The sequence below is a fragment of the Leptodactylus fuscus genome, chromosome 3, assembly GCF_031893055.1.
Source record: "Leptodactylus fuscus isolate aLepFus1 chromosome 3, aLepFus1.hap2, whole genome shotgun sequence".
Lineage (NCBI taxonomy): Eukaryota > Metazoa > Chordata > Amphibia > Anura > Leptodactylidae > Leptodactylus > Leptodactylus fuscus.
In genome coordinates this window covers 172,791,034-172,815,488 of record NC_134267.1, presented here as the reverse complement: position 1 = coordinate 172,815,488, position 24,455 = coordinate 172,791,034, and the positions used below count along the sequence as shown (strand labels likewise).

At 41.6% G+C, this 24,455-nt stretch overlaps 1 protein-coding gene across 3 annotated transcripts in view; it reads left to right on the top strand.

Moving 5' to 3' along the window:
• Nucleotides 1-24,455, top strand: part of ARHGEF26 (Rho guanine nucleotide exchange factor 26) — a 104,567-nt gene that overhangs the window by 56,176 nt on the left and 23,936 nt on the right. For all 3 annotated transcript variants that reach the window (XM_075268771.1, XM_075268773.1, XM_075268772.1), the window contains exons 10-11: nt 2,722-2,811; nt 11,396-11,550. In XM_075268771.1, coding sequence (XP_075124872.1) covers nt 2,722-2,811; nt 11,396-11,550 — 245 coding nt within the window. The remainder of the gene's footprint in view (nt 1-2,721; nt 2,812-11,395; nt 11,551-24,455) is intronic.

The window sequence follows — 24,455 nt, the reverse complement described above, 5'->3', positions numbered from 1 at the left end:
GCTACTCAAAACAACTCTCAAATGATCTGAAAACAAAGATTGTTCAACATAGTTGTTCAGGGGAAGGATACAAAAAGTTGTCTCAGAGATTTAACCTGTCAGTTTCCACTGTGAGGAACATAGTAAGGAAATGGAAGACCACAGGGACAGTTCTTGTTAAGCCCAGAAGTGGCAGGCCAAGAAAAATATCAGAAAGGCAGAGAAGAAGAATGGTGAGAACAGTCAAGGACAATCCACAGACCACCTCCAAAGAGCTGCAGCATCATCTTGCTGCAGATGGTGTCACTGTGCATCGGTCAACTATACAGCGCACTTTGCACAAATAGAAGCTGTATGGGACAGTGATGAGAAAGAAGCCGTTTCTGCACGTACGCCACAAATAGAGTTGCCTGAGGTATGAAAAAGCACATTTGGACAAGGCAGCTTCATTTTGGAAACAAAAATTGAGTTGTTTGGTTATAAAAAAAAGGCGTTATGCATGGCGTCCAAAAAGAAACAGCATTCCAAGAAAAACACATGCTACCCACTGTAAAATTTGGTGGAGGTTCCATCATGCTTTGGGGCTGTGTGGCCAATGCCGGCATCGGGAATCTTGTTAAAGTTGAGAGTCGCATGGATTCCACTCAGTATCAGCAGATTCTTGAGAATAATGTTCAAGAATCAGTGACGAAGTTGAAGTTACGCCGGGGATGGATATTTCAGCAAGACAATGATCCAAAACACCGCTCCAAATCCTCAGGCATTCATGCAGAGGAACAATTACAATGTTCTGGAATGGCCATCCCAGTCCCCAGACCTGAATATCATTGAACATCTGTGGGATGATTTGAAGCGGGCTGTCCATGCTCGACCATCTAACTTAACTGAACTTGAATTGTTTGTCCAAAATACCTTTATCCAGGATCCAGGAACTGATTAAAAGCTACAGGAAGCGACTAGAGGCTGTTATCTTTGCAAAAGGAGGATCTACTAAATATTAATGTCACTTTTCTGTTGAGGTGCCCATACTTTTGCACCGGTCAAATTTTGGTTTAATGCATATTGCACATTTTCTGTTAGTACAATAAACCTCATTTCAATCCTGAAATATTACTGTGTCCATCAGTTATTAGATATATCAAACTGAAATGGCTGTTATAAACACCAAAATATTTAGAACTAAAAATGATTAAGATTAATAGGGGTGCCCAAACTTTTTCATAGGACTGTATAGTTAAGGTATGCCATAGGATTATCATCATGTGGCCGCTGGGTTCATGTGTGGAGGGTACTTATGCCTGAAGACAGTAACGGAACGGGAAGACTCTGGACCACTGTATAACACATATAAAAAAGGAAGAATGTCAGTAGTATTCTACAAAAATGCAACCACGTGGCTCATGTACATGACTGTTTTCATGTATGAACCTTATATTTCTGACTACAGATGGGATTGGTTCCTTTCCTGGGATTTCAGGATGTCTTTCCCAAAGCAGGGCTTTCCTAATCTCCCGGGATGGATTCTGAATACATTCTTGGCACTATAAATACACTTTGTACATGGAGCTCTAATACAGCTGTATGCATAAGCTGTTGGGTTGTATCCACATGTGCAAGCTGTATATTTTACTCCATTTTCATTGATAATTTTACTTTTTTAGCAACGCTTACAGTAGCAATAAAAACAGTGTGATATGCCGGTAACATAGATGTGATGAGTTCATATTGGTTCTGAGCTGTGGTTTAGCACATGTTATGACTGAACACCACCCAAGGCGCTCAGCATTCCTATCAGTGTTGCCTTATACACCTCAGGTAAAGTGACTTGTTCTGGACTAGTCAGATCTGAAACCTCCGGGCTCTAGTAAAATAATCCTTACTTACAAGCTGCTGCTACAAAACCATGTTGTGCCTTCATTTACAAATGGTTCCTCTTTCGCTTGCTGGTCTTCGAAGAAACTCAACTCTAGACCTTTGCATCAACTTTCCCTGAGGCTTTGGCCAGAATTAATATGAATAATAATTTTCATTTACTCTCTGACCAAGCATATAGCCATAAAGATGTCATTGTTCTGTTGTCTCAGGAAGATCTAGATGTCCAAAGCAGTAAAGATGTGGTGTTTAATGTTTGTTTTTAATATTTAAATTGTATTAAATAATTTATTGTATTCATTATGTCTGGAATTATTATGTTTACGCGTATACGGTAATTCATGGATATCACCATTCTAAAAAAAGTGGCAGGGTTTTGAGTTAAGAGGGGGTGCGCATGGGGGTTGGTATTAGTTGGGGGAGGTTTAGTTTGGGGGAAGCTGAGGGAGCCTTGTATAACTAACCTTTCATTGTACGCTGATGTTTAAGGAATATGTTTAGCAAATGGTTCATAATGATCAGGTATAGCGTTTCAGGCAGATATAGAGGATATTAATGCTATCTTAAATCTTCACTTTTCATATAACTTCATATCCACATTCTCACAAGGAGCAGCTGCTTTTCTTGGAATAGATGTTGCTGTGTTTTGCTGTATCTAAGTTAATAGAGTTTAAAGTGCCATAAAACAATGGAAAAATTGTGACAAAAATGTAATTTTACAAGTGTTGTCAGTGGAAGCAGTGTAAGACAAGAGGTCACAGTTTTTACATATGGTTTTCCTGGGTGGATGAGCTGCTTAGTTTTATTATAGCAGTACCAGGCTTCTTCTGTCCGTAGTCATGCAGTAATTCATTTTATCTATTCGTGCAGCTGGTACGTCTGTGCAATGAAGGAGCACGGAAGATGGAAAGAACAGAAATGATGGTGACCATCAACTCTCAGTTGGAGTTTAAGATAAAGGTAGGATATTATGTTTTTTTTTATTTTTAAAGGGAGTCTATCAGCAGGAAAATCCGTATCATTGTAGGGCTCCATCTATACTTTCCAAAGATGTATTGTTTACTCTGCATTGTGGTGCCATCTTCATGAAACTCAGCATTTTATGCAAATTAGATAAAAAAGGGCTTTAGGGGTGAGTCGCCTCCTCTTTGGACTACACACTCTCTAGTTAACTTACCCTCCCTGCCACTCAACTCTACCCCCCACTACTTTAGTGATGTCTTCCGCATTGTCACGGTTTGTTTGCAGTTAGGGCCAATTATGTACAGCACAGAGTGAAGCCATTACTGGAGAAGACACACTTCTAAAGCCCTTTTCAGATAATTTCAGTACAAATAAAAATCCTGATTTTCATGAAAATTGATCTGCAATGTAGACTAGTGTAGAAGTCGTTCTACAAGGTACTGTCATTAGTTTCCTACTGATTGATTTCCTGCTGACAGACTCCTTTTCACTATATTAACATGTGGATGCAGAATGTATTTCCCAAATTCGGATTATAGCAGACAAACCCTGCCATTACAAACCAATTTATATTCTTATCTCAGATTAATTTATTACATACATTGTGAAGTTATTTTTATATGTAGTGAATCTACCATATCAAGAGTTATCTGAGGTAATTATAGGTAATGATATGTGTAATGGTAAGTTCTTGTCCGCCCAGCTGCAGTAAGGTAGGGGTGGACAGTTTCCAGGGATTAAAATAGCTCATTCTCAAATGGAAATACTAATTTCAACATCTGGAACTGCAGAGCCTCCCAGATTGTCACGTTCCTAAGATGCACATGTTGTTCATGTTGTCTCCCTTATTGTAGTTGTGCAATAAACTTTTTGAACTTTTTCTCAGTGTGTCACTGTAGTTTCACATCAGTGGGGCTTTGACCCCCCAATGATCACTGGCCAGGGGTAGATGCATTCAGCTGAACGTTGTGCCCCTTTGGTTGTCATTGGCATTATTTGGCTGCTCCTGGAGAGAAGAGTTTAGAGTTTAGTCATAGACTTTCTATCAGCTTGTATAACTATCACTCTCATTTATACAGTGTAAATAGCTCGCTACCTTTACAGTGGCCCTGCCCGCCAGATGTGCTGACTCCATTAGACTGCAAAAAAATCTGCTTTAGGGTCATGTTTAGGTTCGTGAGACTCTGCTCATGGGTGCACTGAATTTACTGGCCTGTACACTATACTAAGAGGTGGACTCATAGCATTGTGGTTATCTGTGATACTAGGAGCCCCTGCCTCTCTACTTCATATGGTCCCTTAATAATTACAGTATAGGACAGTAAGTATGTAGTGGAGAGGCAGGGACCAATCATCATGGATGACTATAATGCTAGGAGTCAGTCTTGTGACATGGTGTACAGACTGGTAAATATGGCTCACACACAGACCCAGTCTCGCATTCACGTGAAACCAGCTTTATCCTTTAACATGAAGAGTTTTACAGGGCTAGTGCAACTACCTGTGTTTTACCCTAAATGCAGGAAAGTCCCTGCAATATGATCTCCTCAAATCTAGCACTTGTACTAAACTAAGAATTTGCATTTCAGTTTTTATTGACTCTTAATGCTATTTCTTAGTGATTCACAGGCAAACTATTTTTAAGTGTGTTACATGACCTTTTATCTATTGCATGCTCTTAGTACACCTGAGGAACTGGTTTAGTCTCTGCATCTAGAAATATAAACATGTACATTATGCATTTTTACATAATCATTTCTGAGCAGACCAAAGGCTTTGTGTTTCCTTTAGCTATTAGGAATCGCTGTGCCCCCGTGTATTGTATATCACTCAGCAGAATAGTCTTGGGGACAGGTTGTAAAATGTTGGTATTTTTGTACCATATTGGAACAGCAGGAGTATTATAAAACATTGTGTTTTTCTTCATGTAGGTTATATAGGTAGGTTATGCAGGTTTCATACCCAACATTTTTGGAAAAACTTCACTTAAAATTTATTATGCAGATTTTGAGACAAAGTCAATAATGGAGTAGAAAAAATAAATTGTGAAATATAAAGGAATGACGTATGCATTTGCTTCCTTTTGGGTCCATGTCACGGAGCAAAGGTATACGTCTTCCTCCGGATGGTCTTTTGAATCAACACGGACGCAAGAGGTCGGGAGACAACAGCAATTTATTGTAATCCACAAAATTAGTAGCCGGCGGCGGTCACATCAACCGTAATAACAATAAGTCCACAGAAGTCACAATCCAATGATAGCTTTGGATCCTTGGTCCTGTAACTAAATCCTGGCTCTCTGCAGAGCTGTGCACAGGCCGGCTAACACATACTAACTGCTAGCTACAACTATATACTAAGACTGTTACACCTATATCTGTGGGTGGGAAGGGCTGAGTCACAGATCCTTCCCCCCCTCACCTATACCAAGGAGAGCAGACTCCCTGTCTACTATGGACAATGCACCATCCAACATCTTCTTGGAGACACTGATCAGATTATCGCCACCCATTGTCCTCACTGGTCCTCACTAGTTAGAGGTATTTGCATACAATGTGCTAACACACTAGACCCTAATCAGCCAACTACACATTGATGTATATAACAGGTTAGAGAATACATTCCACATGAAATATATATTACACATGGCCTATAGTATGGACTCTAACCATCCCGTGACAGTCCACTTCTGGCTTTTGCTGTTAAACTTGCATCAAATGCAGAAGTAGCGTTTTTCCAAAAAAAAACGGTGTGTGAAACCACCCAACTTCTGATCTGTCCGTGTTCGTTACTCTTTTGGCATATGTTGAGCCAGCTAAACCAACCCTAAATGTACATAGAATTCAAGGTTATATAGAATAATCATTACCATCCTTAGATTAGTCCCTTAGATTAGAATCTCCATATGTAACTATAGTGTATACATAAGACACTTGTATGTGTTTGGTTTGGCAAAGACAGTTATACCGGGCAGGTTCAGAGTTCTGCAGGCTACAGAGCTGTAATCTCATAGCACACAAGTTGTTCTATATCCAAGTCTTAAAGCTACTAAGCTCCAATCTTCCAGTTTTCTCAGTTTGTTCAGTCTCCCCTCAAAACTTGTTTGGGGATTTCCATTCCGGGAAGTGAATTATTATTGTACTGTAACCAAATGGCCAAAAGTAGAAAGCTGTATTAATAAGCTTAAAATGGTTCCATGATAAAAACTGGGCTATAACATGGCAAGTAACTTGAGGAAACGCTACAACGTATTAAATCAATTGCAGCATGTGTGTATGTATATGTACTGTACATATATGTTTATATGTGTAAATAACACACATCTAAATCATAAATGGTAAATGAGTCAAAAAAGGTCAAATTATGAAGTAGATATCTAAGACATCATTTATAGACATTAGATTGAACCTACATAATCCAATGCTTAGAGTGAAGTAACAGCGAGCATATATAAAATATATATTTGTTCTTCGCGAAGCTTGGACGTCATTGCTTCTGCAGAATTATACTGGAGATGATAAAGTAATTTCTCAGTTTACAACATACCAGCACAGTATAAATATTTTAAAGCAAACTCTCTTCATACAAATCTTTTTTTGCTCTTGGGGATTACAGGAATGTAAAGGTGTCAGCGAACAATTAATCTGCTTTTTTCCATAGCAATCGTGTTGTTTGTTTTCACGTCTACATTTGTGCCCAGAGTTAGTGTTTCTAGTAATTCCAAAGAAAACACGATTACTTACTTACTAAGTTATTTCTACTTCTTTCCTTGTAATTATTTGTGTAATTGTGCATTTTTACCATTTCTCTGTTACTTATAGGAACATTATTTGCTAGGCAGCAGTAGTTTGATCTAGCTGGTTGCACTTGATATTCCAATGTCAGATAAGGGGGGCACTTACTGGGACACTCCTGAAGTTAAAACCTTTTTCAAAATCGGTGGGCTATTTTTCAGTTTCAGAATGATGTGGGGCCCATTGTTGGGACCTCACACATAATCTGTTTTCCCAGGAGAGGCAGTTTTATGGCATTATTTACATTCAAGTCTATAGTACCCATAACCACCATTAGAAAAAAAGAAGAGTAGTGAGCTGGGAAAATAGATCTGTGGAGGGCATGACAGTCAGACCCACACTGATCTAAAATTGATGGCCTTATTAAGAAACTTCATTAGCTGCAGCACTTATGGGGGCACACTCTTAGTTGAGGCAGTTATTGGCGTAAATCTGTAGCTGAAGCAATTTTGGAAGCACACTTGTAGCTGAAGCAGTTATGGAGGCACATTTGTAGCTGAGGCAGTTATGGGAGCACACTTGTAGCTGAGGCAGTTATGGGGGGCACCTTTTTAGCTGAAGCAGTTATAGGGGGTACCCTTTTAGCTGAACCAGTTATGGGGGCACACTTGCAGCTGAAGCATTTATGGGGGAACCCTTGTAGCTGAAGCAGTTATGGGGGCACCCTTGTAGCTGAAGCAGTTATGGGGGCACACTTGTAGCGAAGGCAACTTTTAAACATGTTTCTATAGATAAGGCTGCAGTCATACCCAGTAGCATAACTAAAGTCTTGTGGGCTCGGGTGCAAACTTTTCTCCAGGGCCGCCTACCTCCTTCCTAGAGCAAATTCTTGATAATGGCACTGAAGCAATATCTCAGGTACTTGAAAGAGGTAGAGCTTTAGTACCTACAACTGCAGTTATCAAGAACACGGTGAGTGAGCATAGCAGCACCAGGCATGTAAACAATACTGGAACAGTATTACATGCTCTGAAGTGGACCCCACACTGTAATACGTGCTCCACAGTGTCCCCCAAACAGTGTTAGGGCCAGTTCACACGGAGTTAACGCGCTGGCATTCTGGCACATATACACGTGTCAGAATGTGAGCGCTCAAAACAGAATCACATTCATTTCAATGTGTCGTTACGGGCGTGTAACGCGCATAATATTTTCTCTAACGATTTCGGGCGGAAACCATGTTGAAGCCTGGCGAACCCCATTATAATCTTTGGGTTCCGCGGGTTTAAGTGGGCAACTGCTTTTTAAGCAGATAGGGTTTCCATTTTTTGGATCCCTAAGCAGACCCGAAGTGTGACACTATTGTAAGGTACTTATGGAGACACTTTTGTAGTTGAAGTAGTTATAAGCCAGTTTTATCACAATGTTGCTGAATGAGAAGTTTGATGCCTTTTACCGTTTAGGGCATTTTGGCACACATTGGCACATCTTATGCCATGTTCCTTTTATTTATTTATTTATTTTTATTTTATTTTTTGTAAAAATTCTGTCTTATTTTGGTGAGGTAAGAAGGTCTTCATATGGTAGAATCTGCTGTGTAGCCACAGTGAACTGTTAGGTAAGGTTTGTCCTCCGCTATTGTCTATGAACTGCTGGAATGTCTTTTCTGCCTCTCATATGTGATATTTGCTTCTGTTTTGTCTTTCATGTAGTAGGTGCCACTCCCCAATTACATGTCAAGTAGTGTATAACCTGGGGGAAGATCTGCCACGTATTTATTCTACTTACTTCCTAAGTTCCTAAGAAGAGTGTTGCCAAATCTACCATACACAGTGACTTAATCCTATTGTTTACGTCTTTTCCAGATTGCAAATAATTTGCCTGGCCCTTAGGGATCGAAGTAATTGTAAATTATTTATGAGAAAATGAAGCAGATTAACTTTGTAGGAATTTTTATTATTTTTTTTATATAATTGTTCTATACAGAATAGCAATTACCATATCCGGATGTAAGCCTTGAGAACTTGTCACTTATAGGTAACTGGCCTTACAGAAAGTGCGCCCTGTATATTAATATACGGATTACATAATATTTGATGTGCTGTGTTCATATTTAAAATCTGATTAATTCTATATCACAGTATACTGTACATGTGATTAAACTTCCATAGTCTACCAAGAGGATACAATACACCTACAGCGATTTTACTATATTTGGCTTTGGCTTTATATTAAAGAAGAAAAAATGTAACTTATTGATCTTGGCTCCTCCTACATCCTCTACAGAAATACTTAAATATTTCATATGGGTTTGTCGCGGGATAGCCGTTGCAGACATCTTGCAGTGGATCCCACTGTACGAAAAAATACCCCAAAACATCTGGCTTTTGCTGTGGCTCTGTCGCTAGGTTCACACCTTCATCCAGGTTTTTGTTCAAGGGATCCTTCTTGGGGACCCCTCGAATGGAAACCTAATCTGCTTAAAAAAGAAAAGAAAAAAAAATCCGCATAAATCCACGGACCCCATAGACTATAATGGAGTCCACTGGGTTTCGGCCCGAAAAGGGTACAAAAGCCCCCAGTGGAGAGCAGACGCAAGTGCTTGGTTGACATCTGCACACATTTCCCCTAGCAGCCCTCCGAATGGAAACCTAATCCGCATTAAAAAGCGGTTAACTTAGGAAACCCACGGACGCCATAGACCAGGGGTGCTCACACTTTGTCAGCATGTGAGCTACTGTATTACATGACCAAGTCGAAAGATCTACTACCCACTTTTTGTGGGCGGGGCCGGAGCGGGCCTGTGTGCGGGGTCGGGCAGGTCGGGGAGTGTCTTTGGGCGGGGCCGGACATGTGGGCAGGGCCGTGCGGAGCGTGGGAGCAGGAGACAGCGGCGTTCTGTGGCCGCCCAGGGATCCCCGCTGTCTGCTTGCTCACAGCGCAGGCTGACAGTTATCTCTGGACACTGGCAGGCTGGGGCTGCGGCAGCCCCGCCTGCCAGTGTCCGTAGATGACTCTCAGCCTGCGCTGTGAACGAGCAGCACCCCGGCCCCCTCCATCCCTAAGAGCGGCCTGCAAGTGTCGGGAGTGCCTGTTTACAGCGCAGGCTGTGAGTCGACTCTCAGGGTGCACTGTGAACAAGCAGACATCGGGGATCCCTGGCTGCATCCCACGATCGACCGGTAGATCGTGAGCGACGTATTGGGCACCCCTGCCATAGACTATAATGGGGTCCGCATGGTTTCCACCAGAAAAGAGTGAAAAATGCAGAGAGAAAAGTACAAATGGAATACCTGTATGGAGACCGGGCACAGATGTGAACTGAGCCTGCACCTAGCCTTACCCGTGATTCCCGGAGAGGGTCTGATTTCCAGTCTTTGCAATACAAGCATGGCTAAACCCACAGTAACATTTACTGGGAAATGGATTCAAAAACTGGTGCACAAGACACTTTTGTGCTGCAGGTTTTTTTTTTTTTTTTTAATGCATTGGGTGGATGGGATGTAAACAAATGTTCTGTACAACTACTTCTGTATATAACAGCAGGTCCACTGCTATCTGGCTGTAGGATCACACTGGGTGTCATTGGCCTCAGAGAGGAGTATATTGACTACAGGTTTTCTACACAGGAAACAATTTGGAGTATGAGTGTTACCCTGTATTAAAATGCTCTTATCAGCCAAAAAAACAAGCTCAGTTGTTGCTCGATGGTTTCATTTTTTCAGGCGCAGCAAAACTAGTTGGTCCACTAAACATCTCTCCATGTAAACAGTGAATGCGCTGTATGAAAGCCTCATGATCATTGCTGCAAATAACTACAGTAAATGAGCGCCAATGTTATTATCATAGATCAGCACCCATTATTGATAAGAAATCAGTCTGCTATCTGTATATACAAAGGCACTCTTAGAGCTTACTCACATAACTACGTGCTGGTCTGTTTCAAAACAGAAATCCAACCCCTTAGAAAATAAGCTATTCACACAAGCATTTCTTAGCAGTCCATTTGACTGATACATTAAATAATAGAACATGTCATTTTTCTGGTCTAGACGCACATCTATAAGGGATCTGTGAAAACAGATTACCCTTGCATGTAGTATAGGCTGAGTACTCAGCCCTGTCATCTGAATAAGCAATTAGATGTGACAAATGTATATCAATGATATAGAGAAGGAGACCAACTGTACTAAAGCTACTGGCAGCAAAATCTGCCATATTGGTTTTATAATGCCTAAATAAATGTGCCTGTCATGAATGGCTGCTGTAGTCTGCCTATGGTCCTTACACCTCAGTGGCAGGGTATGTAACATTACATTACAATCACTGCTAGGAGTGTTACATTGAAATGAAAACTGAAAGATCCAATGGCTGTACAATGAAGTGCAATAAAGTCTTGGTGCTGCTATGTTACATCACAGCAATAGGCCATTGCTTCAGTAAGGACCTTTAGCCGTGGATGAGTTAAAAGTGAATGACCTATCTTGTTATTTCCATCTGAACTGTCCTGTTTTGTTGACTCTTTGCAGGAAACAGAGTACTTTCTTTTAGGAAAGGAGTTTCCAGAGTTGGCACTATGCCCTCCAGCATCTTGGCACAGGCTGAAGGCATTTGATCATGCATCTACTAGTCCCATGGTCTGGATGAAGTCCAAGAGACCCATTACTTACTCTTTGTAGTCATTAACCCTTTCTTATAGTTTGAAACTCTGCTGAACATAAAAAAGTATTAAAATTAGGGTGTTGTTAACTATTCAGTTATTGCATTAGTAATGCTATGAATATTTAATAAAATGAATTTATTATGTATTAGACTTGTATTGACGTCATATCTTGTATCTTCTGCAGCCCTTTCCCTTAGTATCATCTTCTCGGTGGTTATCAAAGAGGGGAGAACTTACATCCTTTGTAGAGGATACTGGCATTTTCTCCAAGAGGACCACAAAACAACAAGTCTACTTCTTTCTGTTCAATGACGTGCTCATCATTACAAAGAAAAAAAGGTAACTTATCTTCTATTTTTGTAGGATTCTGTAGTATTATATATTCATGCTATTCCTGTAAAGTTCTGTACACTGACTGTCATTGCTGAAATGAAGCAGTGTTTGTTTAAGGATATTGAGGATACTAAAATCCTCACGTTTTACATGCACTGAGACAATATCAGAACATGTTAATGTGACTTTAGCAAGTATAAAAAAATATGGGTGAGCTATTGTCCATGCGTCTTCAGTGACCAAAACATACAGCATCAGGAAGTGACAAACATCCGCTTAAAAACCTTTCCTGTATTGAAACAACAATGACATGGAAGGGAGCCTGTAACTAGAAGGAACTTTGTGAATAAAGTCAGTGGAATATGTAAAGAAAGTGGCGCCGATTATAAATTGAATAGAAGAGGAATATTAACATAAACCTGTAATGATAGAATTTCTAGTTTCAGAAAACAAAACCTCTGACACTTGCAATAATTATCTTTTAATGATATCTAATAACATGGGAAGTGCTCAGGGGGCAGAAACAATTAAGGTTTTATCCTTAATACCATGACAATCTTTGTGTTTCACACTTTAGAGTAAACGCAGAACAATTGGGAAATATTAAGTCAGCTTAAAAGGGTTGTCCAAGACTACATATGGACGGTCTATTCTTAGGATAGGTTACCAATATGAGATTGGTGGGGGTCAGACAGCTGCCCCCCCTCCCCCCCCCCCCCCCCCCCACACACACTGATCAGCCATGCCATGCTATTGCAGCTCAGTTCTCATTCAGGTTGAGGAGTGGGAGTCATAAATGCTCTTTTCACGAATACATATTACTCAAACTACGAGACTAATGTATTTTTTCAGTGCTACTATTAACAGCACAGTATTTTTTGTTGCATTTTGTCCCAGCTACTAGGAGTATGGATATATAATATACTGCCCTTTTATATGGCAGTATCTTCATGACTCTTCATGACTACTTCAAGATATCTGCATTCACTACATTTGCTCAGTAGTTGTCCACAATCTCCATATACCCATGCACATAATTTCTGAAAGCAATAGGTAACTGATCTTGCTTGGGTTCATGGGAACTCTGCACCTGCAGGGAAGGCGGTGGTAAGAGCTCACTTCACTACTGCAGTTGTTCATTTTCTGAAATTAAAAGGATAATTCATGCCACTTTTTTCTGCAAAAGAATTGGAGGGATGACAGCCAAGATCACAGATATTGAAGAGGGTTATGAAATTTTTCCCACTCTTGGCTCATAACGTTGAGTTTGTCCATTTTCCATTTCCAGGAATGTGTACAAAGCCAAAAGCACATTTAGAGCATAAACAAATCAATCTTTCCCCACAAGTCTTATTGGAAGTCTTTAAACCAGAGCCTAGTCCCAGACCTTCCTGTTTGGTGTTTACAGGATGAAGCCATGAGCAGATCTCCTCTTCTTTCTTCACTATCTCAGTGTGTGAAAGGGGAATAAACACTTCTAAATAAGGAAACACACTGTAACCATATAACTGTGCCAATAATCTAACATATGAAACAGATCATGTCAGAAATTGACCCATAAATATATTTTGTGTGGTTATTTTTGAGTTAGATATTTCTATGGGAAAGCTGAGTTACAGCCAATATGGATGTCATTAGATCTCCAAGAATCAGTTAGTTAAATATGTAGATAGAGCCCTCTTTTTGTAACACTGCATGACTAGACACGTTTGCCATTCTAATCTCGGAAAGTTGGTTTACATCCATCTTCTCCAGACTAAAACTTATGGTTAGGTCTGGTTTACATCTGTGTTCAGTATTCTGTTCGGGTAGTCCTCTTGGGGACCCCACAAACGGAATTCCGAACGCATTAAAAAATGGTGAGCAATGAAACCATACGGACCGCATAGACTATAATGGGATTCGTGTGTTTTCTGCGCTGTGTCCGCATGAATCATGCAGAGAGAAAAGTAATGCTTGAAATACTTTCTCTCCACATGACTCATGTGGACACCACGTGGAAAACACATGGACCCCATTATAGTCTATGGGGTCCGTGTTGATTCTTAGCTAACCACTTTTTAATGCAGTCGTTATTTCATTCAGGGGGGTCCTTAAGTGGACTCCCCGAACGGAATACTGAACGCAGATGTGAACCAGGCCTAAGAGTTTTAATTTTAGTTTAGTTATTATTTTATACAGTATTTTACAGCTTAGGCCCTGGAATGTATAAACACCTTGTCATATTTGATAGAACGTAGTTTATATTATAAGTAATATAGCATCCTAAGAACTACCAAGTAAGATATATGTTGTTAGTCATTGGCTGTTTTTGTTCCTCGGTCCCCAGATCAGGCCCGCCCATTTAGCATAAAAAAACTCAAACAAACACAATTAGTCACTAATTAGCACAATTAGACAAGCATAAAACATATCACATCTCAGCAACACGTGTTTCATTTTGTCCTCATTCCTATCGGGCGCAGTGGATCTCACCTGTATTTCTACCTACGGATTTTTGTCAAGAGGATTTCCTTAGCATGGTGGCAGTACCCAGTTAACTCTGGCCAAGTTCATGGTTCATAGCATCAAAGCAGTGGCTTGGTTACTGTGTCACTGAGAGAGTGTGGTGTGTACAGCCTATGTCTTCTTGTGAAGATATAAATATTGTGTCCTATTCATATAGGGTTCTAAATACAATAAATTCAGATTGACTGTTTCACTATAGCCAAGTCCATAAATAGAGCTGTAAAAGTGCTACATATGAATGTCTCCTTTCATAATAAATATATTGCCTAAAGACACGCCCAAAATGGACTTGCAGAACCCCTGGGAACAGACCTGAATGTGCGTTTCGCCACACAAGCTTTGTCAGGAGGAACAACTCATTACACAATAGTGAGTCTGTCAATCCTCCCCACAAGCAATAACTCAGCTAAGCGCCATGGTCATGACTTCTGTTTCCAGCTGCGCCACATGCATGACTGGATATGACGTGAAACACTGCCAGTCTGCAACTGCATGCTTAGAATGTTTTTGCATTATTTATATTAAGTATTATATTTATTATATAGTATTGTTTATTATGGATTGATAGGGAAAAAGAGTGGCACGGTGCATGTGCTGCCAGTGTCCAAGCCCAGCCGCATCAGGGGAGAAACATTTAACACTTCTGATGTATAACAGCTTTTGGAAATTATAATAATAATAAATTTTATTTATATAGCGCCAACATATTCCGCAGCACTGTACAATTTGCAGGGTTCAAGTACAGACAAAAAGATACATTACATAGAAATAGTCACTTCACACAATGGGACTGAGGGCCCTGCTCGCAAGAGCTTACAATCTATGAGGTAGAGGGAGTGACACAAGAGGTAGCAGGGGCGGCATTGCTTATACAGGGGTCAAACAATTTTGTTATAGAGGTTACTGTCATTACACAAACATAAAAAAAAACTTTGAGCCGTCACCAGTCGTGTCCTTTAACATGTGGATGGAGCTTGGACCTACAAAGTTAGCCTGAAATGGCATCATATCATGTGGGGTAATGTGGGAGCAGGGATAGAGGAGGGTTCATTTTAGGGATTCTAATTACGGTACAGAAGGGTTTACATCAGGAATTGTGATAGGCCTGTCTGAAAAGATGTGTCTTTAGTTTGGCTTGAAGCTGTAGAAATTGGGAGTTAATCTGATTGTCCGGGGTAGAGCATTCCAGAGAAGTGGTGCAACTCAGGAGAAGTCTTGTATATGAGTGTGGGAGGTTCTGATAATAGAGGATGTAAGTGTTAGGTCATTGAGTGAATGGAAAGCACGGGTTGGGCGGTAGACAGAGATGAGGAAAGAAATGTAGGGAGGTGCGGCATTATGGATATATAAAGACCAAAATAGCTTGCAGTCTATATCTTCTGTTCATAAAGAATTATATAAAAATCAGTCCATAATAAACAATACTATATGATAAATATACTTAATATAAATAATGGAAAAACAAAAAGAGTAGTGTATACTACATAGTATAAGTGACATTGAGAAAAATACATAAATAAAAGTACTACATGATAAAATGAAGTGACAATGATATTGATTATATCTATATGTTATATATAGATAAATACAAGTTCAATACAATAAACAATATACTTAAAGTGACATGAATAATTATGCAATAAAAAGTAAACAATGTATTATACACAATACCAATGCTGAATCTTAATGACAGAGGTAGTGTGGTGTTCAAGCATGATGTTAGTGGTGTGTGCGCTCAAGTGTTGGCAGTGGTGATAAGTGACCGCCATTGTTAATATCATTATTGGCATTTTAAACCACCCTACAAATGACTCTGGATGGACCTAATCATAAAACCTTTGCAGACGATCATATGTGCATGATGGTCAGGTAAAATCTTGTGACAAGGGGTTACTTTTTTCTATACTGTATTAAAGGGAACCTGTCAGGTGGTTTTTCCATCCTTCTCTTGCTCCAGCATGTGTAGCATTGAGAAATGACCTTGATCATGGGCCAGTTTAGGGTGGAAAAGCCACCTTGTAATATCCTATTCTACCCATCTTTGCAGTACTGGCTAAGCCTCTTGTACACTATGCTACATATGACTAAAGGACTATTTTGTTTTTGATAAAGATATGTTATTACTTTAGGCGACATCTAGGATGGTAAATACCAGCAGAGGCATTTTATCCCAATAGTATTCAGTAGTCATATAGTCTATTCATCAATACGTATTTTGACTTGTCTTTGACCTTGTGCACGTCTCTTATTGTTTCTGTACCAATCCACTCATACAATATACAACAGTGTTATGGTGAGTCTTTGTTACCTTATTACATAGAACACAAAGAAGGGGAAACATGTTTGCTTTATGTTGTTTGGGTTTGACATTTGTTTGGATAAAATTTGTATTGCATATCAACAAATAACAAGACGGACATACTGTATATACAATAACTTCCAGAATGTTTACATGGGTAATGTTGTATGTTTTTATTTACTGTGTACGTCCATCAAGTTTACATCAGTAGGAGAACAGAATACAGTACTGCCAGACATCAGAGAACAAAGGACTGGTCAAGAGGAAATATTGGGCTCTCCTCTTACACTTTAGATCATTGGCCAATACCTATAAAATCGACATATTAGCTTGCCATTATTAGCTAACTTCCATTTAAGAATCACATTCATAGCTGGTTGCCATTCTGAAGTCTCAAACATGGAAGAATAGATTTACTGTAAATACCAAGTCAGTATTTTTACCTTTAAGAATGGCGCCCATGTCCTATCAAAAATCTAACCCTGTTAAAAAGCTAGACTTGATGTAATAATGCCCCAATTTGTTTACAATTGTAGTTTAAAGTGGTGCCACCTTGCAGAAAGTCAATACTGGGGAGTCTATGCAATAGTATAAGCCAGTGATAGGCTGCAGCAGTCACGTGACTATATAGCTAAATCATTACTATGGATGACTAAACAGAGATCGGTATGGGTAGGACTGTGGATCAGCAAGGAACAAATGTGCAAGTAATGCTTCTTTGATTATTTTACACATTTTTCCTCCTTGAGCAGTTCTTGCCAAATATGGAAAACCCGTTGAAATTGTCCGATTCTATTCTATAATTGAGCCTAAAGTCAAAGCCTTGCCCATAGGGTGGTTATCACTTCAGAAGTGCCCAAAGGTACCAGACAGCGTGTCCATGCATCCATTTTATACAGCTCCCAGACAGCTGCAGTACAGGTGATATCTACCTTGAGCCTTGCTGGAGAAATCATAGGAAATGTACTGCTCTGCAATATACTGCAATGTGTATTTCATAAATTGTGTTAACATAAATGGTTGACCGCCATGTATGAAAATAGACAATGATTTTAATTTTACAAAAGTAAATATACAATTATTATTCAATATAATACTTGTATAATATGTAATAATATATTTTTTTTTATTTGAAAGCTGGAATCTGACTTATTTCCTACTCTACCTCCACCCAAAACTGGCCCCAACACCGACTCCACAGCCTTGCCTGACACTACCCTTCCCAGACTCTAGCTATAGATTCAATAGTATGTGAACTGGAGAACTACAGTCCTATGAAAAAGTTTGGGCACCCCTATTAATCTTAATCGTTTTTAGTTCTAAATATTTTGGTGTTTGCAACAGCCATTTCAGTTTCATATATCTAATAACTGATGGACACAGTAATATTTCAGGATTGAAATGAGGTTTATTGTACTAACAGAAAATGTGCATTATGCATTAAACCAAAATTTGACCGGTGCAAAAGTATGGGCACCTCAACAGAAAAGTGATATTAATATTTAGTAGATCCTCCTTTTGCCTCTAGTCGCTTCCTGTAGCTTTTAATCAGTTCCTGGATCCTGGATGAAGGGATTTTGGACCATTCCTCTTTACAAAACAATTCAAGTTCAGTTAAGTTTGATGGTCGCCGAGCATGGACAGCCCGCTCTCAAATGATCTGAAAACAAAGATTGATCAACATAGTTGTTCATGGGAAGGATACAAAAAGTAGTCTCAGAGATTTATCCTGTCAGTTTCCATTGTGAGGAACATAGTAAGGAAATGGAAGACCATAGGGACAGTTCTTGTTAAGCCCAGAAGTGGCAGGCCAAGAAAAATATCAGAAAGGCAGAGAAGAAGAATGGTGAGAACAGTCAAGGACAATCCACAGACCACCTCCAAAGAGCTGCAGCATCATCTTGCTGCAGATGGTGTCACTGTGCATCGGTCAGCAATACAGCGCACTTTGCACAAGGAGAAGCTGTATGGGAGAGTGATGAGAAAGAAGCTGTTTCTGCAACCACGCCACAAACAGAGCCCCCTTAGGTATGTAAAAGCACATTTGGACAAGCCTGTGGACTGTTGAAACAAAGATTGAGTTGTTTGGTCATACAAAAAAGAGTTATGCATGGCGTCCAAAAAAGAACAGCATTCCAAGAAAAACACTTGCTACCCACTGTAAAATTTGGTGGAGGTTCCATCATGCTTTGGGGCTGTGTAGCCAATGCCGGCACCGGGCATCTTGTTAAAGTTGAGGGTCGCATGGATTCCACTCAGTATCAGCAGATTCTTGAGAATAATGTTCAAGAATCAGTGACGAAGTTGAAGTTACGCCGGGGATAGATATTTCAGCAAGACAATGATTCAAAACACCGCTCCAAATCCTCAGGCATTCATGCAGAGGAACAAGTACAATGTTCTGGAATGGCCATCCCAGTCCCCAGACCTGAATATCATTGAACATCTGGGGGATGATTTGAAGCGGGCTGTCCATGCTCAGCGACCATCAAACTTAACTGAACTTGAATTGTTTTGTAAAGAGGAATGGTCCAAAATACCTTCATCCAGGATCCAGGAACTGATTAAAAGATACAGGAAGCGACTAGAGACTGTTCTTTGCAAAAGGAGGATCTACTAAATATTAATGTCACTTTTCTGTTGAGGTGCCCATACTTTTGCACTGGTCAAATTTTGGTTTAATGCATATTGCACATTTTCTGTTAGTACAATAAACCTCATTTCAATCCTGAAATATTACTGTGTCCATCAGTTATTAGATATATCAAACTGAAATGGCTGCTGCAAACACCAAAATATTTAGAACTAAAAATGATTAAGATCAATAGGGGTGCCCAAACTTTTTCATAGGACTGTAAACATAATTGAGATTCCTAATATCATATGATAACCTCAATCCTCCCTATTCAATCAGGTTATATTCTTAGAAAGTACAGAGACATCTCGTATTACAATCTGATAAATAATGTCAAATAACTTAATCTTTTCATCAGAGGAAGCATGTCAGCTTTCCTGGCGACAAAACACCACCCAACACAATAAAGTAAGATTTCCCCCCATAAACTATTTATGAGCCAATTCCTAAGAGGAAACTGGAGATGACGGAGTGATGTTTCCAAACCACAGCTTCATCCAGTGGTTTTATATTGACCATGATTATCTCAGACAGCAAACAGTAAGAAACCGCCTATAAAACTGAGGGATAGTTTTATTATAATAGTGATCAGACTGTTTGGATGTTGTGTGTTCTGGGTGGGCCTTGTATATTCATGTTTATACTGTTTCTTCCTTGCGGACCAACAATGTATAAAAATGAAATGTATAGTCTGTTTTACATTTTTGCAAAGAATTATTGGTGTGTACTTATACCATAATTTTACCACTGTGTGATTACACCTTAGTTTGCACTAGTGAGAAAAAGGGTGTCATACACTGATGAATGATAACAATGTTATTAGGTAAAGCACGTCATAGTTCACATTCGTTGGTTATTTCCATTGTTTGGCTCTCTAAGGGTCCATTCACACGGAGTAAAATGGTGTGGTATTTCAGAGCTGAAAAAAAAGCCTCCCATTGACTTCAATGGCTTCCTTAGCAGAAAAAGTCAATTTTGAAGTCAAAGGGAGGCTTTTTTTTCAGCTCTGAAATTCCACACCAAATTTCACACCATTTTCCTCCGTGTGAATGGACCCTGATAGTGGCAAATCCCTGACATGACCAGCAGTGCCTATTCACTATAAGGGAGGGTTCACACGGTGTAACGTGCCGCGTGATGTGGCACGTCTACGCCGCGGGACCCTTTGCGGGCCGTACACGCTCCCATTGATTTCAATGGGAGTGGGGATCGTATGCGCCGTGCTAGTTTGCGGCTGTGATGTTGCGGCCGCAAAATTTCGGCCGCAAACTAGCGCGGTGCATACGATCCCCGCTCCCATTGAAATCAATGGGAGCGTGTACGGCCCGCGAAGGGTCCCGCGGCGTAGACGTGCCACATCACGCGGCACGTTACACCGTGTGAACCCTCCCTAATGAAGTCTGTTAGATGTCATCGTGGGGCTTTGCATTCTCATTGGACAAAGTAATACGGTATGCTGCTCTACTTAAAGGGATTGTCCAGGATTAGAAAACATGGCTGTTTCCTTTCCAAAGGATATCCACTTCCACTTGCCCAGCAGTGATATCACATTTGCTGGTCACATGTCCATGTTACAGCTCAGTTTCTGAATCCCAATGAAAATGGGTAAGCTGCAGCACGGCCATGTGTCCAGCAAACATCATGTCACTGCCTGAGAAGAGCAAGTGGAGCTCTTTCTGAAAGAAAGCAGAATTGTTTTCTAATCCTTTAGAGACTTTGTTGTTTTTTTGTGATAAAATAATAAAAGATGTTGTGTAGGCCTGGTATACAGCGTACTTCTGGAATCTTCTTTGTTTAAGACTAGAGATGAGCGAACACTAAAATGTTCGAGGTTCGAAATTCGATTCGAACAGGCGCTCAATGTTCGTGTGTTCGAACGGGTTTCGAACCCCATTATAGTCTATGGGGAACAGATACTCGTTAAGGGGGAAACCCAAATCCGTGTCTGGAGGGTCACCAAGTCCACTATGACACCCCAGGAAATGATGCCAACACCTCTGGAATGACACTGGGACAGCAGGGGAAGCATGTCTGGGGGCATCTAACACACCAAAGACCCTCTATTACCCCAACATCACAGCCTAACAACTACACACTTTACACACTCAATACCACCTCTCTGACAGTAGGAAAACACCTTGAAACATGTGTATTTGGCACTTGCAGTGAGGAGAGCTTGTCACCAGCAGTGAATTTGGCCCTTGTAGTAAGTTGAGGTTGGCACCAACATTTGTTTTGAAAATCAGGGTGGATTGAGCCTCTAACCAGCAGAGTTTGGGCAAATTCATGGTGGAGGGAGCCTCTAAAAACCCCAGTTTGGACCAATTCATGGTGGAGGGAGCCTCTAAAAACCCCAGTTTGGACCAATTCATGGTGGAGGGAGCCTCTAAACAGCCCAGTTTGGGCAAATTTATGGTGGAGGGAGCCTCTAAACAGCCCAGTTTGGGCAAATTCATGGTGGAGGGAGCCTCTAAAACCCCCCAGTTTGGGCAAATTCATGGTGGAGGGAGCCTCTAAAAACCCCAGTTTGGGCAAATTCATGGTGGAGGGAGCCTCTAAACAGCCCAGTTTGGGCAAATTCATGGTGGAGGGAGCCTCTAAAAACCCCCAGTTTGGACCAATTCATGGTGGAGGGAGCCTCTAAACAGCCCAGTTTGGACCAATTCATGGTGGAGGGAGCCTCTAAAAACCCCAGTTTGGACCAATTCATGGTGGAGGGAGCCTCTAAACAGCCCAGTTTGGGCAAATTCATGGTGGAGGGAGCCTCTAACCAGCCCAGTTTGGACCAATTCATGGTGGAGGGAGCCTCTAAAAACCCCAGTTTGGACCAATTCATGGTGGAAGGAGCCTCTAAACAGCCCAGTTTGGGCAAATTCATGGTGGAGGGAGCCTCTAAACAGCCCAGTTTGGGCAAATTCATGGTGGAGGGAGCCTCTAACCAGCCCAGTTTGGACCAATTCATGGTGGAGGGAGCCTCTAAAAACCCCAGTTTGGACCAATTCATGGTGGAGGGAGCCTCTAAACAGCCCAGTTTGGGCAAATTCATGGTGGAGGGAGCCTCTAAAAACCCCCAGTTTGGACCAATTCATGGTGGAGGGAGCCTCTAAAAACCCCCAGTTTGGACCAATTCATGGTGGAGGGAGCCTCTAAAAACCCCAGTTTGGACCAATTCATGGTGGAGGGAGCCTCTAAACAGCCCAGTTTGGGCAAATTCATGGTGGAGGGAGCCTCTAAAAACCCCCAGTTTGGACCAATTCATGGTGGAGGGAGCCTCTAAAAACCCCAGTTTGGACCAATTCATGGTGGAGGGAGCCTCTAAACAGCTCAGTTTGGGCAAATTCATGGTGGAGGGAGCCTCTAAACAGCCCAGTTTGGGCAAATTCATGGTGGAGGGAGCCTCTAAAAACCCCAGTTTGGACCAATTCATGGTGGAGGGAGCCTCTAAAAACCCCAGTTTGGGCAAATTCATGGTAGAGGGAGCCTCTAAAAACCCCCAGTTTGGACCAATTCATGGTGGAGGGAGCCTCTAAAAACCCCAGTTTGGACCAATTCATGGTGGAGGGAGCCTCTAAACAGCCCAGTTTGGGCAAATTCATGGTGGAGGGAGCCTCTAACCAGCCCAGTTTGGACCAATTCATGGTGGAGGGAGCCTCTAAAAACCCCAGTTTGGACCAATTCATGGTGGAGGGAGCCTCTAAACAGCCCAGTTTGGACCAATTCATGTTGGAGGGAGCCTCTAAAACCCCCAGTTTGGACCAATTCATGGTGGAGGGAGCCTCTAACCAGCCCAGTTTGGGCAAATTCATGGTGGAGGGAGCCTCTAAACAGCCCAGTTTGGGCAAATTCATGGTGGAGGGAGCCTCTAACCAGCCCAGTTTGGACCAATTCATGGTGGAGGGAGCCTCTAAAAACCCCAGTTTGGACCAATTCATGGTGGAGGGAGCCTCTAAACAGCCCAGTTTGGGCAAATTCATGGTGGAGGGAGCCTCTAAACAGCCCAGTTTGGGCAAATTCATGGTGGAGGGAGCCTCTAAAAACCCCCAGTTTGGACCAATTCATGGTGGAGGGAGCATCTAAAAACCCCAGTTTGGACCAATTCATGGTGGAGGGGGCCTCTATACAGCCCAGTTTGGGCAAATTCATGGTGGAGGGAGCCTCTAAAAACCCCCAGTTTGGACCAATTCATGGTGGAGGGAGCCTCTAAAAACCCCAGTTTGGACCAATTCATGGTGGAGGGAGCCTCTAAACAGCTCAGTTTGGGCAAATTCATGGTGGAGGGAGCCTCTAAACAGCCCAGTTTGGGCAAATTCATGGTGGAGGGAGCCTCTAAAAACCCCAGTTTGGACCAATTCATGGTGGAGGGAGCCTCTAAAAACCCCAGTTTGGACCAATTCATGGTGAAGGGAGCCTCTAAACAGCCCAGTTTGGACCAATTCATGGTGGAGGGAGCCTCTAAAAACCCCAGTTTGGACCAATTCATGGTGGAGGGAGCCTCTAAACAGCCCAGTTTGGGCAAATTTATGGTGGAGGGAGCCTCTAAACAGCCCAGTTTGGGCAAATTCATGGTGGAGGGAGCCTCTAACCAGCCCAGTTTGGACCAATTCATGGTGGAGGGAGCCTCTAAAAACCCCAGTTTGGACCAATTCATGGTGGAGGGAGCCTCTAAAAACCCCAGTTTGGACCAATTCATGGTGGAGGGAGCCTATAAACAGCCCAGTTTGGACCAATTCATGGTGGAGGGAGCCTCTAAAAACCCCAGTTTGGACCAATTCATGGTGGAGGGAGCCTCTAAACAGCCCAGTTTGGGCAAATTCATGGTGGAGGGAGCCTCTAACCAGCCCAGTTTGGACCAATTCATGGTGGAGGGAGCCTCTAAAAACCCCAGTTTGGACCAATTCATGGTGGAGGGAGCCTCTAAACAGCCCAGTTTGGACCAATTCATGTTGAAGGGAGCCTCTAAAACCCCCAGTTTGGACCAATTCATGGTGGAGGGAGCCTCTAACCAGCCCAGTTTGGGCAAATTCATGGTGGAGGGATCCTCTAAACAGCCCAGTTTGGGCAAATTCATGGTGGAGGGAGCCTCTAACCAGCCCAGTTTGGACCAATTCATGGTGGAGGGAGCCTCTAAAAACCCCAGTTTGGACCAATTCATGGTGGAGGGAGCCTCTAAACAGCCCAGTTTGGGCAAATTCATGGTGGAGGGAGCCTCTAAACAGCCCAGTTTGGGCAAATTCATGGTGGAGGGAGCCTCTAAAAACCCCCAGTTTGGACCAATTCATGGTGGAGGGAGCATCTAAAAACCCCAGTTTGGACCAATTCATGGTGGAGGGAGCCTCTAAACAGCCCAGTTTGGGCAAATTCATGGTGGAGGGAGCCTCTAAAAACCCCCAGTTTGGACCAATTCATGGTGGAGGGAGCCTCTAAACAGCCCAGTTTGGGCAAATTCATGGTGGAGGGAGCCTCTAACCA